General features: G+C 43.8%; 1 protein-coding gene and 1 pseudogene across 1 annotated transcript in view; both read left to right on the plus strand.

Moving 5' to 3' along the window:
* Window positions 1–9267, plus strand: part of Slc2a2 (solute carrier family 2 member 2) — a 30506-nt gene extending 21239 nt beyond the window's left edge. The window contains exons 7-11 of the mRNA XM_075950501.1: window positions 198–385; window positions 2415–2519; window positions 6602–6703; window positions 7910–8113; window positions 8197–9267. Of these exons, the coding sequence (XP_075806616.1) occupies window positions 198–385; window positions 2415–2519; window positions 6602–6703; window positions 7910–8113; window positions 8197–8397 (800 nt within the window). The 3' untranslated portion in view covers window positions 8398–9267. The remainder of the gene's footprint in view (window positions 1–197; window positions 386–2414; window positions 2520–6601; window positions 6704–7909; window positions 8114–8196) is intronic.
* An 807-nt stretch (window positions 9268–10074) lies between these two features.
* Window positions 10075–11886, plus strand: LOC142836631 (E3 ubiquitin-protein ligase RNF4-like; annotated as a pseudogene).
* The last annotated feature ends 8356 nt before the right edge of the window (window positions 11887–20242 follow it).

Here is a 20242-nt window from a genome sequence, read left to right on the forward strand (position 1 = left end):
AAGTCAGATGTTCTGCTTTTCTTTCTTTAATCAAAGAACAGCATTAAATCTAAGCAAAAAATAGTAAGAAGAATTGCCAGTGTCTTTGCTGCTAGGTCAAAGAAAGGGGCATGCCGATCTGCAGTGCCTTTGTAACCAGAAACAAAGTGTTTATTTTTGTTTAATCTGGGATGTTTCAACCTGTTTTGGGTGATCAGGCTTGAAGAGACTAAGAGGAACTGAGGATGTCACCAAAGATATTAATGAGATGAGAAAAGAAAAGGAAGAGGCAGCTACTGAGCAGAAAGTCTCCGTGATCCAGCTCTTCACGGACTCCAGCTACCGACAGCCTATCATTGTGTCTCTAATGCTGCACGTGGCCCAGCAGTTTTCTGGAATCAATGGGGTATGTTTAAGACCTCCTAACATTAAGAGAGCAGAGGGAGATGAGGTAGAAAGAAGCTTAGGCTTAAGTCACTGGAAGACGTTTGTAAAAAACTGACATCAAATATTCAAATATATGCTCGGTAGTAATTTATTTCCCTTGATTTGCTTCAATGGTTCTCAGAAATTAGCTTAATATTTTAAAATGCCAGCATTCAATAGAACTTTGACTCTATTAAGAAGAAGGCAATAGGGCTGGCAGATCACTGAGTTCAGAGCCCCACCATGCATATACAAAGTATAGAGATAGATGTACAGATAGATAGATGATAGATAGATTCAAGATATATATTGATAGACAGATGACAGATAGATGATAGATAGATAGATAGATGATAGATAGATAGATGATAGATAGATAGATGACAGAGAGATGATAGATAGATAGATGATAGATAGATAGATAGATAGATAGATAGATAGATGACAGATAGATAGATAGATGACAGATAGATAGATGACAGATAGATAGATGACAGATAGATAGATAGATAGATAGATAGATAGATAGATAATAGATAGATGACAGATAGATAGATAGATAGATAGATAGATAGATAGATAGATAGTTGACAGATAGATAGATAGATAATAGATAGATGATAGATAGATAGATAGATAGATAGATAGATAGATAGATAGATAGATAGATAGATAGATAGATGACAGATAGATAGATTCAAGATATATATTGATAAACCGGGCGGTGGTGGCGCACGCCTTTAATCCCAGCACTCGGGAGGCAGAGGCAGGCGGATCTCTGGGAGTTCGAGGCCAGCCTGGTCTACAAGAGCTAGTTCCAGGACAGGAACCAAAAAGCTACGGAGAAACCCTGTCTCGAAAAATCCAAAAAAAAAAGATATATATATATATATATATATAGATAGATAGATAGATAGATAGATAGATGATAGATAGGTGATAGATAGATAGATAGATAGATAGATGATAGATAGATAGATAGATAGATAGATAGATAGATAGATAGATAGATAGATAGATAGGTTAGTTGCAATGGCAACTAGAACTGTTTTACACATTGGTGAAAATATAAAATTTTTATTACTTTTTGGTAACTATTAGGCAGCATCTATGCAAAAGCTGAATTTATATCAGACACTTAATCCAGTGATTCAAATTCTGGGCATAAATACTCACATCCTCCACCAAAATAACTGCTAGAGAATATGCCTGCTAGGAGTGGTGGCACACGCCTTTCTCCTAGCTCTTGGATGGCAGAGGCAGGTGGGTCTTTATAAGTTTGAGGCTAGCCTGGTCTATATAGTGAGTTCTAGGTCAGCCAGGGCTACATAGAGAGATGCTGTCTCAAAAAACAAAGTATATACCCAGCAAAACTATTCATAAATACCCTAAAAAATAAGTAGAAGAAGTAACTGAAGTATAGTAATGCAGGTATATCAGAATACCACATAGTAGTGACAATGAAGTGTCCAAATGCACAGGGCAACAAGGATTCTTGTGGAGACAATGTTTAGGAAAAGAAGCCGGAACAAGAGAGTATGCATGATACAATAACATCAAGTACAGGGCTTGGCAAATTCATCTATCATGTCAGATGTTAGGTGAGCAGCTCTGGGAGGACGATGGATAAAGGGATAGAGGGGTTCTGCAGAGCCGGAAATGAGTTAGTCCTTAGCCCGAGCTCTCTTTACATGGTTGCAATCAGTTTTTAACATACAGGGCCTGTTCACTTGGTGTACCTGTTATAAGGTTATACATTAACAAAAAGTTTAGAAATTAAACAAATAAAGGGAATGAAGCAATGGAGTTCTCAGCCAAAGCCAAGAACTCTTAAGCAACCGGGAGCTTTAAATGCTGGAGGAAGACTTGTCTGAGAGGAGGGCGAGGCAAACCATACGGGATTCTAGGGACTATGGGTCCACAAAAACTAAAAATACGCAGCTATATATCTTGGTTTGGGGGCCTCACGGGGAGGCTCCCCTTAAGGCTGGCCTATTCTGATTTTGCAGATATTTTACTACTCAACCAGCATTTTCCAGACAGCTGGGGTCAGCCAACCTGTGTACGCCACCATTGGCGTTGGTGCCATCAACATGATCTTCACTGCTGTCTCTGTAAGTCACTACCCAGAGGAGCACTGTGTCCGCTCCTTGGCCCCGGGAGTGCAGGTGGGATGGTGGCCTATGATTAAAAGTATCCGCAGCTTCGTCCACGTGCCCTGTGTGTGCACAGATAAGTGAGTGGTGGGGAAAGTCCTGTGCACACACCGGCTACTGCTCTAAGATGAGGCCGGCTGAGCTGGTGAGTCACTGGCCCTTCCACTGTGGGCGGTGCCAGTAATCCTTTCATTTGGTGAATTAATAACTCACTGGCAAGACCTTCTTTCTCTATGAGACTGCATTCTGGTTCTTCCCTATTTAAACACCTCAGGGTCGGCTGATAACTTGCCATCATAGCAACACTGGGCACCTTCCCGAGCTTCTCCTTGCCTGGTGGAGGGATTTCATCCTGATATCTTGGGGAAAACACTGAAAAAGCTAATAGATAACTAAGCTTGTAAGCAGAATTAACAAACTTGGCAGATTCCTATGATGTTAGCTCACTGGGCAGAACACAAGGAAATGGCTCCTGGTGATACATTCCAATATGTGTAATGGGAGTCTGGGTAGAAATGATATAAAATATGAAATTTTATTATATTATCAACTCCAAAAGAGAAGTTATTTACTTTCTTAAAGCCAAGGACTAGTTTAATATTTTGACCTAATCAGAAGTAGTACAAAGGCTTCTCAACTAATGAAATCTGCTCAAAACGAGACAAACTCAACTGATTCTTACCTTTGAATACAACATGTTCAAAATGCTTTTGAGTTTTAATGTTGGTCATAACACTATACTCAGCTTATTTTGTTCACGTGTTTTTTTCTCTGTACATGAACTTTATTATCTTGGGGTGGTCAATAAATTACATCCTGAATCCCCAGACCGCATTGCCCAGTGCTAGATCATGGAGAGCCGAAATAGTGTGAACTAAAGAGAATGCCCTGTCTACAGACTCCACTTCAGAGACAGACCGGGGCAAGCCAAAGGCTGCTTCAGTCCCTCAAGGCCATTCCTGGGCCTCTATCCAAGGCACTCTTAGTCCTTTTGTCTCCTGCAAATGGTACTTCTTACAAAATGGACATGTTATTAAAATACATTGCTTAAAAGAGCATTTGCTATATTAAGCATCAAGTTGTTTAACCCAAATCCTAAGAAAAAAATGTGCAGAATTTTATTTCTTCCCTCGTACCCACACTCATTTGAATGGAGGAGCAGTTTAAATGATAATTATTGTAAATTATAAACATAACATGCACCTTAATTGTTTTGAAGATGGAGCGTTTTGAGTTTGTTCTTTTTCTTAACAAAAGTCTTAAAATAGATGACTGACAAACAAAGGAAATCAGTTCTAATCACGTCATCAGAATGCCACAACTGAAGAAAGCATTGTAGTTTTTATGTAGGTCTCCCAAATACTAGTGGTGGTAGACATCTGTGATCCTAGCATTCAGGAGGAAAAGGGAGGTGGCTCTCAAGTCCAAGTTCAGCAAGGCTCCACAGTGAGACACTGCAGCAAACCAAACCATATCACAACACAACAAAGGACACTGGTTTTTGTGTCCCTGAACTTGAAAACAATGTCCACACTGATGCGTGCAGAAACATAAATCATCTAGCCCATTTTTCCTGCGTACTTGAGAAATGGAGGCGCTCCCAATTACACTCTGAATGATGTCCAGGCTCTATGGCTATGGCTTTCATCCATAGTGATGAGCGGATGGAGGGGTGCTTATGATCTTGAGAAAAGAACAGAACAGGAAGGAAGATGGGGAGTTGAGGCAGGATGGCTCTTGGAGCAAAGCAGGAGCTGCCTGGCTCCAGCAAGGCACCCGGACCTGAGGGATGCACAGACTGGAGCACAGAAGAGGACTGTGATCCAGCAGGTGGCCCAGTGGTTGGTCATGATCCTCCGCTGCTCATGTGCTTTGGAGTGTCACCTAGCTCCTGGGAGAGAATGCAACTCAATTTCCAACACACATACTTTTAGTTTTTATTATCCAGTTAATATTTTTCACTGATACAGAAGATGCAGATAATCCTGTGGAAATATTCCTGTTTTCTCATACCCTGATAATACTATGTCAACATCATATATCGTCCCTCCTGCTTTGAAAGAATCAAAATGTATAAGAGAAGAGATGGTTCAGTGGTTAAAAGCACAGACTGCTTTTCCGGAGGGCCTGAGTTCAATTCCCAGCACCCACATGGCAGCTGACAATCATCTCAAACTCCAGTTCCCAGGGACATGATGCCCCCACACACACCTGCACGCACTGTAGGGGTATGGTACACAGACATAAAAGCACATATAAAGCACCACACACTAAAGAAACACATAGGAACGTTTATCTTGCTTTCTTCTTAGTAATTAAATGTAGGCTCTTGGCTTGTCACCATTTCTAGAGTGATCTGAAACACCGATCTGAGTGCCTCTGAGAAAAAAAGGGCTTTTACTGCAGACAAGTGTTCCACAGATGTCTGCAGGCCCGGAGCTCTGCGTGCTACTGGTGTTGGTTTGCTGTTGGCTTACTTAGTTTGATGAACATAGCCAGTTTACTCACTAAGATGGGAAACTATGGTGTGTGTGTGTGTGTGTGTGTGTGTGTGTGTGTGTGTCCAGTGTTGACAAGATACCATGGGCCAGACTTGTGTGTGTGTGTGTGTGTGTGTGTGTGTGTATGTCCAGTGTTGACAAGATCCCAAGGGTCACACTCATGTGTGTGTGTGTGTGTGTGTGTGTGTGTGTGTCTGCCCAGTGTTGACAAGATCTCATGGGGTTAGACTCTAGTGTGTGTGTGTGTCCAGTGTTGACAAGATCCCAAGGGTCACACTCGTGTGTGTGTGTGTCTGCCCAATGTTGACAAGATCCCATGGGGTTAGACTCTAGTGTGTGTGTATGTCCAGTGTTGACAAGATACCATGGGCCAGACTTGTGTGTGTGCGTGTATGTCCAGTGTTGACAAGATCCCAAGGGTCACACTCGTGTGTGTATGTGTGTGTGTGAGTCTGCCCAGTGTTGACAAGATCCCACGGGCCAGACTCTAGTCAGAAAGTGATGATCTTGATTCAAAGATTCCTAGCTCAAAGAATGGTGGCAGGTCTCCTCAGTCAGAATGAAGAAGCACTCTAACATCTTGCTGTGATGTCATCTCTTTCCAAATACACAGTTTATCCTCACAAAAGGTACATATAACCACACCCTGGATATACAGAGCTCACTGATTTGGTGCACTGACCAAATTCTCTGTACAGCAATCAAACGCACTTAGCAGCAGCTAAACCGTCATAACTTGACTTAACTAAGCCCTGAAAGGTTGGATAAGAATGGTTGACGCCCGAACAGTTGAGCTGTCTCAGATGTCTGTGGCATAGGGACTCTTGCAATGATTACCTCAGCAGATGAGAAACTGGGGTCACCTTTTTCTCTGTAGCACAGCAGGTTCTTCTCCTTTCTTTTGTGATGTTTGGGTTGAATCCAGGGCCTGTGCATATGAGGAAAGTAATCTACCACTGAGCTACCACCCCAGCCCTGGGAAATGGAGATCTTTCACAGTTTCATGGCAGAGGTATTCTCTTAGGAGGCAGGATGTATTCAGAGGGATGGTCCTAGAGTGTTGGGAACACTCTGGTCTATACCAAGACTGAACTTCTCAAATCCATACGGCCAAATGAAGCCAATGTCAACGGAGACCAGCACTGCCATCATGCACAAGTGCCGTCTGTTGCATGTCTGTAAAGGGGCCACGGTACTGCCTTCATCCCACCACATACATTAAAACAAACGCCTTAGTGGGCAAGGGTGCAAGCATGTCTGTAAAGGGGCCACGGTAGTGCCTTCATCCCACCACATACATTAAAACACACTCCTTAGTGGGCAAGGGTGCAAGCATGTCTGTAAAGGGGCCACGGTAGTGCCTTCATCCCACCACATACATTAAAACACACTCCTTAGTGGGCAAGGGTGCAAGCATGTCTGTAAAGGGGCCACGGTAGTGCCTTCATCCCACCACATACATTAAAACACACTCCTTAGTGGGCAAGGGTGCAAGCACGAAGACAACAGAAGACTGAGCTGATGTGTGAACTTCCACAGGTACTGCTTGTGGAGAAGGCCGGGCGGCGGTCCCTGTTTCTAGCTGGAATGATTGGGATGTTTTTCTGTGCCATCTTCATGTCTGTGGGACTTGTGCTGCTGGTAAGTTTGGTACCTGGGCTGGTAGTTTTTTTTACCACAGGAAAACATCTCTGGCTCCCAAGTTAAAGAATTCTACATGTACATAGCAAGTGCATGAGACTGACTTACTAACTAAGGGAGAGGGGAAATGTCAAGCGAAGAGAACTATGTTCTTGGAGTGAGGGATGTAAGTACCAGGATGCCACCTGCGATTCGGGGCAGCTGCATGGGTGGTTGCCTGCTTGTGTAACCATGGGCCGTACCTGACCCCCCCCCATCCTACCTACATGCTCATCTTGCACATGGGGAGTCAAACCTTGTCTGGCCATCTTGGTAGGAAGACTTAAGCATCCTGGGTCTTCTTGCTTGTCACAGGGAAAGATTAACTATAAAACAAAACCCCAAAAGCCCTAATGCAAGGGATTGGCTGGGCAAGGGCTCCAAATACAGAAGCAAGATTTGGGGGCTGGAGAGATGGCTCAGTGGTTAAGAACACTGCCTGCTCTTCCAAAGGTCCTGAGTTCAGTTCCCCCCAACCACATGGTGGCTCACAACCATCTGTAATGAGATCTGGTGCCCTCTTCTGGCCTGCAGGGATACATGCGAGCAGAATAACAAGAATACTGTATACATAATAAATAAATAGATTTAAAAAAAAGAACAGAAAAATTAAATGAAAATAAACTCTGAAAAAAAAAAGATTTGGTTGGGTTGGACTAACTTGTTTCAAACCAGAGTAACTTGAATTTGATGAAAAACAAACACACAAGGAAGAGAGACATGTGATGTGGAGATGCCCTTCCATATATGTGCTGCTCTTATTGGTTAATGAATAAAGCTGTTTCAGGCCAATGGCTTAGCAGAGTAAAGCCAGGCAGGAAATCCAAACAGGGAGAGAGAGAGAGAGTAGTCAGAGTCAAGGAAACACCATGTAGCTGCCTAAGGAGACAGATGCCAGAACCTTACCTTACACAGATTAATAAAAATGAATTACTTTAAGATGTAAGAGCTAGCTAGATATATGCATGAACCGTTGGCCAGTGTTGGAATTAATATAGTTTCTGTATGATTATTCGGGTTTGGGCAACCAGGAAATGAACGAGGGGTCTCGGTTCACAGCTGTGCCCACCTCTGATATCAGCCTGAGAGAACTCAGGAGCTTCTAAACTCAAGGAGGCTAGAGCCAGCAGTCACCTGCCCCACTTACGGCTTTCTCTTTGTCTTCAGGATAAGTTCGCCTGGATGAGTTATGTGAGCATGACCGCCATTTTCCTCTTCGTCAGTTTCTTTGAGATTGGACCAGGTCCAATCCCTTGGTTCATGGTTGCTGAGTTTTTCAGCCAAGGACCCCGCCCCACTGCTCTGGCCCTGGCTGCCTTCAGCAACTGGGTCTGCAATTTCCTTATTGCTCTCTGCTTCCAGTACATCGCGGTAAGTGCCCACACGGTGCAAACCCCCTCGAGGACCGGGCAGGCCGTCCAGCTGCTAACCACCGCTGTTTGCTCTCCTTGCAGGACTTCTGCGGGCCTTACGTGTTCTTCCTCTTCGCTGGGATCGTCCTGGCCTTCACCCTGTTTACATTTTTTAAAGTTCCAGAAACCAAAGGAAAGTCTTTTGAGGAAATCTCTGCAGAATTCCGGAAGAAGAGCGGCTCGGCCCCACCCGCCAAAGCGGCTGTACAAATGGAATTCCTGGGGGCTTCAGAGACTGCCTGAGGAGGACCCGCAAGCCCAGGAACAGACAAGAAGGGAACCTTGTGTTCCCTTCACGAGTGTACATCTACACCCAAGAGTTTCGTTTTATACCTTTTGAAGAATTTGTACAGACTTTGATCGGCAATGTCAACAAATGTTACCAAAGAAAGTATTTTTTTTAACTCAGAGAATCTACTTTTGGCGCTAAAACTCCTAAATAAGTAAACCAAAGGGGCTGTTAATTTGATGCTCTACAGGGAAGATGGGTTTCTTCCCAGCCCTGTTGGTTTTTTAAAGCTGAAACGGAAGTGCTTTTGACATATCACTGCATTCTAAAGCAACTAAGAAACCTGAAGCTACAACTCGTATCAACAAAGTTAAATAAACATGGTTAAAATGGAATTTCCTTAGTCACATCGCTGAAGCTAGAGGGCGTATGGCTGGTGTCTGCAAGGCTCATGTTCAACCTGACATTTTTGTTACCCTTCCTCAGTGTCTCTCACTGTATTAGAGTTTGTGTTTTACTTAAAATTATTTTTCTGTATTTTTATATAGAATAGCTGAGTATGTTAAATTATATTTGTGCTGAAAAACTATTTTTATAGCTACCAAAATCTTCCTGTATTAAGAGAAAACAGTGTAGTTCCTTTGCTTGATGTATTTTGTTTAAACACTCTAGTTTTTCCTTGCTGCAGAGCCTAGATTAGTCACTAATATTAGCAATTAAACCATGTTATTTCTCTCTGCTTCAGTCCTTTGTGTTATGTTTTTTTTAAACTGCTGACTAGCATTTTTGTCTGAGGGGTTATAAGACATAATAATGGGTTATGAGTCAGGTGTTACATATATCGGCTCCAAATTCTAATAAATAGTATCAATCTCACGGGGAAATTTGGAGTAACACGTTGCTCTATTTGTTAATTTTTTTTTTAAATTATGATGTCTCAAAAGTTGACTTTCAGACCTAATAAAAAACCCCTCTTTAATTTTTCTGGAAACACCAACTGGGTTCCCTGGCTTGCAACAGCCATCCCCTTTCACCATTTTCTCTATCTTTACCATGCATAGGTCCTATAGAAACTACTCTGTTGTTGGCACTAACATCTGCTGTGTGTAACCAATGTGGCCATGACATTCTAAGGGCCCTCACCTGTGTGGGCAGATTGAAAAGACTGTCCCTAATTACAGTTAGGGACACACAGGTCACTAAAATGTCTCTAAGCTGTTTTCCCCACAAAGTAATGCAGGAGACCAATCGTTCATGGGTGGAAGGATTATAGACGGATGGATGGATGGACGGACGGACAGATGGATAGATAGATGGACGGACAGACAGACGGATGGACGGAGGAATGTGTGTATGTTGACAAAGAAGTGCTTAATGTTTTCATTTGGGGAAGGGTCCAGTCAAGGTCTCATGCAGTCTAGGATGGCTCTTGAACTCCTGCTCCTAATTCCCAAGAGCCATGATTGCAGACATGCTACCAAACCCACGCAGTGAAAAGATGCTTCTGACACATGAAAAATTTCACTGAACTTTTTCATCCCTCTCTTACTTCTTTCCTCTCTCCTTCCCTCTCCCTGTTCACGTTTCTCTGTTTAAGTAAGGGTTTGTGTAGTGTTCTGTGATATGGAACTCCTATGTAGACCAGACTACCCTCCAGCTTGTGGTAATCCTCCTGCCTCTGCCTCCGGGCTATGGGATTACAGGTGGGTAAGCACTATGCTTGATCCTTTTTGGTGTTTTGTTTGTTTTCTCTTGGTCAAACTTGTTCACATACATACATGCGGTCTAAACCAACAGGAAACTGTTTCTATATTTTTTCCCTCTCTTTTGGGGACAATTTGGGTGATTTCTTTCTCAACTTGAAATTTCCAGAGGCAGTCAAAAGGAAGCTTCAGCAGCTCAGACTTTTGTGCTAGGCTGTGAATTGAGAACAAAAATGAAGATCTGTCTGATGGGGCGGGGGCTCTTGTTTTCTACCTCATACAGATGCTGACAGCCTCGGGGGGGGTTCACGGTTCCAATAAGTGATTCAGGAGCTTAATGTTCTTAAATGGATGAATGTGCTTTCTATCAAACCGTGGTCCCCGGCCCCATTCTCTGGGAGAATAAAGTAGTAAAGGTTTTTAAAGAAACCCCAAAGATCACTTGTAAGTTATAACTAGTTATTTTTCAATGACCCCAAAGTCAAGATATTCCAATCTTGAAGTTTTCTGTCTCATAGAATTGAAAGTGCCCTATGTTGTGCCCTGGCTAAGATGGGCCCAGATCAAAAGATGCTGAAGGCCTTAGATAATTAGTTTAGTACCAGTTTGGCATACACAAGGCAAGCATTACAGAAAAGAAATATGCGGAAAAGGAATGGGATTGTGCATTCTTGTGATTAACCTGCCTATTAGTAGATGTATAGTTCTTATCGCTAAAATTAAATAGTATTTGGGAAGGGCGGGCCAGGGCTGGCCGAGCAGGAATGGGTCTCCGTGAGGCAGTGGAGTCCTGCTTGAGCGGGTCTTCTTAGTAGCTGGTGGAGGAGGTATGTCCTTGCTCAAGCACATTGACTGTGGCGTCTGCCTGATCACACCAACTCCAAAACTTGGAAATATTGGACATCTAATTGACTCCAAGTTGTAAGCCACGAGATGAGTACCCAGTGGGCATGAGAGACTGAGAACATTCCACCACCCCATAAACCTTGGTGTATATCACTTCCTTTTCTGTGGATTGAAGCCAGAGAGCACAATGAGTACAATGACCTTAGAGAAATCCTCAAAGAAAGTGGCGTGGTGGAACAGTAAGTCCTAGACAAACCCAGAAGCAAACTCGGGAGACAACTTCAACCCTTGAGATTTCCTTGGAAACAGAAGCCACAGAACTCGTGAAACTGCTGGTGATGAAATCGTGGACTTCACCTGTGAATCCCTAGAGCCTGTGGTTGTGGACCTCACCCACAATGACTCTGTTGCGATTGTTGAAGAAAGGAGAAGGCCAGGCAGAAATGGGAGGACAGCTAGCTGTGTGGTGAGCAGTGATGATGAGGAACTGTCTAGCGACAAAGATGTTTAGCGACTACCCACATTCCTTGAAACGCCAAGGATGAAGGACCCAGGCCCTTGGGTACTGTCAGTTGTACAGTCTACATTGATACTCTGAGATTGTGCAGAATGGGCGCCTCATGGTTTCTACAGAATGTGGCCACGTCTTCTGTAGCCAGTGCCTCTGTGATTCCCTTAAGAATGCTAACACTTGCCCAACTTGTAGGAAAAAGATCAACCATAAGTGGTACCACCCCATTTATATATGAAATGTTCAGAACTGCTCAGGATAGACCAAAGGACAGCCAGCCAGGCTGGGCTTTCTGCATGGTATCTGCCTCCAGTTTCCTGAACTCAAAAAGACTTGCAAAAACCAATGTCTGATGTAAGCTGCTCTTTTGTTTTCCAACGCCTTAGATGTTTTGTTTTCTCCAGTTCGATGTTCTGTAACAGGATCCAGGGATGCTATGGAGCAGGATCAGTCAGTTCACCGGTAAATATGGTGACACCTACTTAAAAATTTGTTTTCTCCTTAAAGGTAGTTTATGAAGTTGATCATAAAAGTTCTATTACTTCATCCTAAATTAAATTGAGAAAAAGATGTGTTTAGTTCTACTAATCAGAAACTGAATTAATAGGAAATGGTTGGTATAGAATAAAATCCCTTTCCTTGTTCCTTAATGTATATAGTTTAACTCTTTCTTTGTTATATTTAAACTATGCTCGTTGATATCAGTCTGTTTTGGACTCCTGATAGTGTTAGAGATGGAAATAGTATTCACTATAAATTCAGTTACTACTTATTGCTATTCTAAATATAAGTATTGAAAATAATCTTTTCAATGCACACAAACATAATCAAAATAAATTTATTAAAAAGTCGCCTGATTTTTTAAAGTCCTGGAGAGACACTGCTCAGCAGTAAAGAGCAGTTGCTGTTGTCGCAGAGGGCCCAGGGTCAGTTCCCAGCACCCGCATGGCAGCCTCAGCTGCCTGAAACTCCAGGCCCAGCAGTTCTCACTCCTCTGGCCTCTGCAGGCAATTGCACCCATGATCACATGCTCACACACACTCACACAAACAATTAAAAATAAAAATTTGTTTAAAAAATAATGCTTTCATAAAAGGACAAATGAGAAGAAAATAAACAATGTTATTTATTTCCATAAGCCACTTCTAAGTTATAGCCTGTGGTGTCTGTTCTTGGTTGTCACCTTGACCTACATCTGGAATTAATTAAAACCCCCAAAATGGGACACACCTGTGAGAGATTTTTGCTTAATTTGAGGTAGGAAGATCTGCTTCTGCCAGGCTGTTTTTATCTAGACTGCTACCAGAAGATGCTACTCAACACTGGGGTGTGTCTTCCCACATCAATAGAGACAATCAGGAAAGCTCTTCAGTGAGACTCTCTTCTCAGGCCGTGGAAATCTGTTCCAAGTTGGCATTAAAAACAAACCACAATAGTACATACATGTTTCTAGTTGAGAGAAAACGGGAATAGAGAAAGAACTTCACGGTGAATTAGAGGAAGACAGAAAACAGCATGAGAGTTTGATGGAGACCGCTGGGCGTGAAGGCACATACCTATGCTCCCAGTACTCAGGAGACTAAGGAAAGAGGGTTGCCAGTTCAAGGCTAGCCTGTACTACAAAGCAAGACCCTATATCAAAACCAAAAGTGGGGTAAAGCTTACAGTTAGGAAGGAGGTGATAAAGAGGTGAGAGAAAGCTAAAAATGTGGAGACATTTGACACAATGTGGAAAGGTTGAGGTTTCTCATGTTGGACAGACAACCTTCATCAGACAAAGATTCTCATGTTGGACAGACAACCTTCATCAGACAAAGAATGAACTAGGCGCACACTCTGAACAGGATTCCTAGAGACCTGACTCCGGGATTGAGTCCCATTGTCCAGTCACATTGCAGGGCTGAGCCCTCGTTATGGAGTTCTGGGCAAGTCACAAAATCTCCTCAAGCTTCAATCGTTAGCTCCCGTAGGAAATGAAAATAGAGAATGAGGATGTGGGGAAAGGACCCCGCACATTATATGTGAGGATGTGCATTAATGCAAGCACCGTGATAACCAGAATTTGTCAAAAACTAGAAATACAACTGCCATATGATCCAGTTATCCCACTCCTGGATGTGGACAAGATGGACTCTAAGACAGAAAATCACAGAGATCCAATGATATCCATGTTTATACAGAAGTGTTCACAATGGCCAAGATAAGGAAATACCCTAGATGTCCATTAAAAGATAAATGGGTAAAACAATGTGGCACACACAAGCATATGCACCAGAGTATTAGTTCCACCACAGAGGAGAATGAGCATATGTCATTTGCAGGAAAATAGACAAAATGAGGATCATCTTTACATAAGGCAGACTCATGAAGGCAAATAGGAGAAATTTCCTCAGCTGTACCAAACACACAGACACACACACACACACACACACACACACACACACACACACACACACACAATAAAAGGAAAGAGAACTGGCGAAAGAAGTGGATCCCAAGGTGTGGAGAACAAGATGGTATTACCCGGTGTCTTAGTTACTGTGAAGGAATAGAACCAAGGGGATACAATGAAAGCATTTAACTGGAGACTTGCTTACAGTTTCATAAGGTGTCTCCATGATCGTCATGGCAGAGACCTTGACAACAGGTAGGCAGACATGGTTCTGGAGCAATTTCTGGGAGCTTACATCCCAATCCCAAACTTGAAGGCAGAGAAGGACTGGGCCTGCCATGGGTTTTCAATACCTCCAATTCCATTCCTAGTGACGCGCCTCCTCCAACAAGACCACACCTAATGGTTTCCAAAGTAGTTCCACCCACTAGGGACCAGACAGTCAAACATATGGGACTGTGGCAGCCATTCACATTCAAACCATCGCATGAGGTTAGCGTATGACCTGTGTATCTTATATACACGTGTAAATACATCAGAAAGAAGGCCGTTATTTTTTATAAAGTATATGTTAATACAAAAGGAATTCAGAACAAAGGAAAAACTATCACCGTGAAAATGGAAGCATATAAATATTGGGATACCACTCAATAGTTTAAAAGAACCCATAACTGACTCATGCAACAGCATAGATAAATCTCGAGTGTCCTAGGTGAAATGCCAGAAGCCAGGCTTGAAAGACTACACAATCTGATTCCACTGCTATGGCATCTACAAAGGGCAGGAGAGGGCTTAACTCAGAACAATGCTGACAGCGAGGCAGAGGAAATGTGTGAGGGGACTGGCAGATAGAGCGGTCCCTTGTCTTGAGGTAGTTACTTGACTACAGATTCATCTCAACCCAGATTTATACACTCAAAGCATGATGTTTTTTGCATGTAAAATTCAGATTTTTTTTTTGGTTTTTTGAGATGGGGTTTCACTGTGTTGGGTATCCCTGGCTGTCCTAGATCTCACTCTAGACCAGGCTAGTCTTGAACTCACAGAGATATGCCTGCCCCTGTGAGGTGGAATATTCAATATATGTTACATTTGTTTATGTTGTAGAATATTTGCTATTGAATAAATAGGAGGAGAAACCTAGGTTTGAGAGAAGAAGAAAAAGAGAGAAAATGAGAAGGAGAGGAAGATGCCAGGCACCAGCCACCCAGCCACACAGACAGCCAAGAAGTAAGAAGGAAAGACATAGAGAATAAAGAAAGGTAAAAAGCCCAGAGGCAAAACGTAGAAGAAGAGAAACAGGATAATTTAAGTTTAAAAAGCTGGCTAAAAACAAGCCAAGCTAAGGCTAGGCATTCATAAGTAAGAATAAGTCTCCATGTATTTATTTGGGAGCTGGGTGGTGGGCCCCCAAAGAGAAAAAAATAAATAAACCTGCACCTCTGCATCCCAAGCGCTGGGATGAAAGGCAGTGCCTCGGCCATCTGTCTTAGAGTGTTTTCTAAAGTCATGATAAAATTATCTTCTCAGGTCTTTTAAGACATGTTTCACATTTTCTACTTGTCATTAAAAGCATAAGTCAAAGTAAATCAATTTAGCCTTGTGTACTTTATTAAGTATGGGTTATTAGTGGCAGAAGAAAAATATGCCAACTGCCAAGATGCCGAGATGGAGTTGGTGAAGGCAGCTCAGCGGGTAAAGCGATTGCTACACAAGGCTGGTGTACTGAATTTGATCCCTGGAACCACGGAAAGGTGGAAGGGGAGAATGTGCTCCACAAAGTTGTTCTCTGACCTCTCCGCGGATGCTGTCGCACACGCCCATTCTCTCTCTCACACACACACAATTCTGTCTATCATCCAGCTGTCTTACACATGTATACATACACACATTGTCTTAGTATCGACCATACACACATTCTGTCTATCATCCAGCTGTCTTACACATGTATACATACACACATTGTCTTAGTATCGACCATACACACATTCTGTCTGCTTATCTAACACACACGCACAGGTACACCACAATTTTTTTAAAAATGAAATGAAAAAGAGACACCCATAAAAGAAAATGTTAGATTCTCTTCACAGTTTCTGTGCTGACATGGAAGCAATCTTTCCAGCTGTACCAAGGAGACACAGCTCATTTCACTATCATTTCAAAACCTCCCAAGGTAGAGTTGTTAATAATTAATAACAAAATGAAACATCAGAAATACACGAATTACAACTAGATGTTGTAAAATTCCGGCTGATTGAGAATGGAAGATGAGGCCCCAGGACCATCCCCCTAGCGCCCTTCCTCCCCATCACACTGGTCTCAAATACTGCACGACCATGGGCGACCAGGTTGCTGAGCTGGGTCAATTGTCACCCAGCAATCGGCGCTGACTGTACAGAGAGCATCTGACAACCAGTCCAGTTCAGACTTGTTCCCGAGTGACACCAGTCATTATTTTTATCTCACGATGTTACAGTTTAACTAATTCACTAATGATTAAGACAGTTTTAAAGACCGAGCAAGCCACACTAGCTGAGTGGCTAGCGCACTTTAGTTAACATGCAAAGGATGTGTGCTCCCCGCTGTGAGCTAATAACACCATCTAATTAACAGCACTCTGAGAAAGTGTCCTGTCAGCGGGAGCCCAGAGGTTGTTTTCCTAGTACCCTAAGAGGAGCTCCATCGGCCCTCCTCTGTTTCATCGAATAAGTAACTGGGACTATCCAGCTTCCGATTCCTTAATTCTAAAAGTAATTTAGTTCCTAATTCAAAGCACCCGCAGCACCTTTCTCGGGAGTGCTTTCCTGAACGGGCATGTGCCGTGCCCCTTCACCTCCAGTTCTGTCCTGAAAAGCGTTTCCACCTCACACACAAGGCCTTCGGCAAGCAGAGGCCCAGGAGAAGTCAAGGCGATGCTCCGTCTTCTCCTCCCCACTATTCATGTGTTCAGACATATGTAGTGCACACCACATAACAGACTATGTATATTTTGACATGATATATAACCTTTTTCTGTATTGTCTCATTACTCCAAATTGGCAAAGAGCTGGCTTTACACCCAGAGAGACGAGCCTGGGATATCTGGAACCATCAGCTACGGCACCGCCCAGCACCGCTTTGCTGGATGGGCTATGAAACTGGCCGTGAGGATTTCTGAGACACCAGTGGCTCCGTGAAGCAGCAGCAATACCTGCCTGTGCCTGCTGACGGCTCTCTTCTCCTGTCTGATTGCTGACACAGAGAAATTTAGAAGCTGGTGCCCATTGTCAAACTTCCCTCCCATCTCTGCCACCCCCACCCCCATTTACCATGTTCCAGGGAAAGGTAAATGAGCACCTGTCCTCACTCTCAGCTTCCTAAAGGGAGAAGATATCTAAACAAAGCTAATGTGGAATGATCTAGGCGGAAGGGGGGAATAGCCACACGTATTGTGAAACAGGAGCTGCTGCTCAACAATTCTGCAGCTGTATAAAACTTCTGTTCTAATCGAGCCAAAATTAGATGCAAAGACACCTCTACTAGCTGTGGCCTGGTGGCCTGCTGAATACACGAATACTCAGTACCACGGGCTGAGTGTTCTTGGCCACCAGTCAGGCCCTTCGTGTGTCCTGATTCTTGGGAAAGGGGCGAGCTCTACGTGTTCTGTGGATTGCTTATGGAAGGGTTGACATCCCCAGCTATAATATGTGCTTGCCTTATGTAACCCGGGGCTACTGTCACACACGGTCCTCCCCAGCCTTTCCACCTTCTGGACTCAGCTCTTGAGTGGGTGTGTCACAGAGAGAGTGTGTGTTGACTCAGGCCACAAGAGGAGCTCAGACCCCTGGTGCTTGTGCACGGCCTGATGCCAGCGCTAATGTCGGGTCTTTTGGGAGAGCAGCCTGTATTCTTTGCCACCGAACTGTCTCTCCAGGTCCTGTCATTGCTGTTTTACTATGCGGAGCCCCAAGGCACTGGAAATTTAAGCAAATTGAACACACTCGCCCAACTGGTACATACATAGTCAAGTAGGATTCAAATTGAAGCCCTTTGACTCTCGGGTCCCTGTGCCTTCCCCTGCAATCTGCTGCAGCTGGCTTTATAAATTTTTTTTTTTTTTTTTTTTTTTTTTTTTTTTTTTTTTTTTGGTTTTTGGTTTCTCTGTGGTTTTGGAGCCTGTCCTGGAACTAGCTCTTGTAGACCAGGCTGGTCTCGAACTCACAGAGATCCGCCTGCCTCTGCCTCCCGAGTGCTGGGATTAAAGGCGTGCACCACCACCGCCCGGCTTGGCTTTATAAATTTTAAGAGCAAATAAGCAGATAAAATTACTTTATTTGTTCTTGATGAGGTAGCATAAGCCAACTTCTAAGCATGCGCAAACAGTCTCTCTCCCTTCTCTCCCACATCCATCTCCATTCAGCGCCGTCACACTCCCCTCAAGAAGCAGTGTTGGTGACATTCAATGTGTATTTTCGCACTTGCAGCTTTCAGTGGATGAGAAGCAGAGAGAAGCTGTTAGTCTGGTCCTGGTGAGATGGCTCAGTGGTTAAGTCTTGGCTGCTCTTATGGAAGATCGGAGTTTAACCCAGCAACCACATAGTAGCTCATCAACCATCTGAAACTCCAGTTCCAGGAGATCTGGTGCCCTCTTCTGGCCTCCGTGGGCACTGCATGCATACGGGTGCACAGTCAATCAGGCAAAACACCCATCCGCACACAATAAAAACAGTAAGAAACAGGTCTCGGCCTAGCAGGAGAGGCTCTGTGATGCTGCCCCTCCAATCTCTCACTTCTTCACTTGTTTAGCTTTGCTCTTAGGAGATGCTGGCCTGACCAGTGCTGAGCTCCGCCTTGGCACCCCATCCCTTGAAAGACCCGGAGGTAAAGAGAGCGATTAAAGCCAGCACACGGCTTAGCCAGATGTAGCAAGGACAGAGCTCCTCATAGGAGTTAGAAAGGGCAATGTGCTGTGTCGTGTAAGATGACTCCGTGACAGCTCTCAGAGTCCGTACTGAGGACCACTCACCGCCTACGTCTCCATCCAAAGTAAACACAAATCGTAGCCTTGAGAAATGGAAACCCGCGTTCAGAACAGAGTAGAACTGTTCTGCTTTGGGCCCCCGTTTCTCCCTCTGAAGTCGGGGCCTTTAGACTAGGGCAAACTTAGGCTCCAATGTAAGTCAGCTAAAATGACCCCAGTGGGGAGACAGCGTACCCCTCTCTGGCCTCCACGTGCAAGGCTCATGCTCTGGGGCTGTGGAAGAGGAGCTCCCAGGACCGCCCAGAGGAGCTGCAGCGGAGGGACCTTCCTTTGTCAGGCCCCACTTTCTATAGCATCTAACCTCGGCCTGCGGGCTCAGGACTCCCTACGAAGTACTGATCTGCCTGGTTCAGGGATCCAGTGTATAGAGATAAGAACAGGGGTCAGGAGTCATGACCCTCAGTCTGGTTGAGCTCCGTACTGCTTGCAAGTGACTTAACCACGCTGTGTCTCCATTTCTGCATTCGGTGAGTAGTGGTCACAGCAGGGGCTGCCTTCTGTGACTCAAATATCTGGTTATATCAGGCTCCGTGATCATTTCAGACGACATTTCTCCTGCAGATTTCTTATTGCACTTATCCGGTGATCTCTGTAGACATCTGGCCGCTGTATGGCAGGTCTTCCCACTGGTCTACTGTAGCAGCTGTAATAATTACACAATCCCTGACAACATCCATTGTAAACACACAGATCCTCCAATTCCTCTCACAACATGTCTACAAATACACAAAACCAAAGCAAAACTGGGCGAGTTATACACAGATTCTCAGGGTTCTTTTTTAATTTCATTGAATTTTTGCTTTTTTGACAGTTATGTATACATATATATATATATAGTGAATTTCAGTCTTTTTTTTCTTCTTGCATTCCACTCTCTGATGACATCTCCCTCTGACCTCTTGTTTTATCAAGTTCCCTCTTGGTTTCATGGTGTGTGTGTGTGTGTGTGTGTGTGTGTGTGAGAGAGAGAGAGAGAGAGAGAGAGAGAGAGAGAGAGAGAGAGAGAGAGAGAGACTCACCAAGTTTCAACTTTCATTGAGCTCCTTGGAAATTTCCTTCTCTGACACATACACGCACACACCAATTCTCTAGTCTTCTGTTCAACCTGAGGGCTGTTCCAGGGCTCCCTTTTCTTGAAAATAGGCTGCAGCTTCTCCTTTCTAGGGTGTGCCCCTAACAAAGCACCTGATCGCTCCTGGGACTCTCACCATTATCTACACGAAGCCTCAGAATATCACATGAAAATGTCCTCAGCTGCGTCCCACACTTGTGCAAGCTGTAGCTCGTCATGAATAACGCTGCTTTGCTAGAAGGTGTTCAATGTTTTGCAGACACGATTATTCAGTAGAGTGAGCACGGTGCTTATACCAACTAGGTTCTCAGA

The sequence above is a fragment of the Microtus pennsylvanicus genome, chromosome 16 (assembly GCF_037038515.1).
Source record: "Microtus pennsylvanicus isolate mMicPen1 chromosome 16, mMicPen1.hap1, whole genome shotgun sequence".
In the NCBI taxonomy this organism is placed as follows: domain Eukaryota; kingdom Metazoa; phylum Chordata; class Mammalia; order Rodentia; family Cricetidae; genus Microtus; species Microtus pennsylvanicus.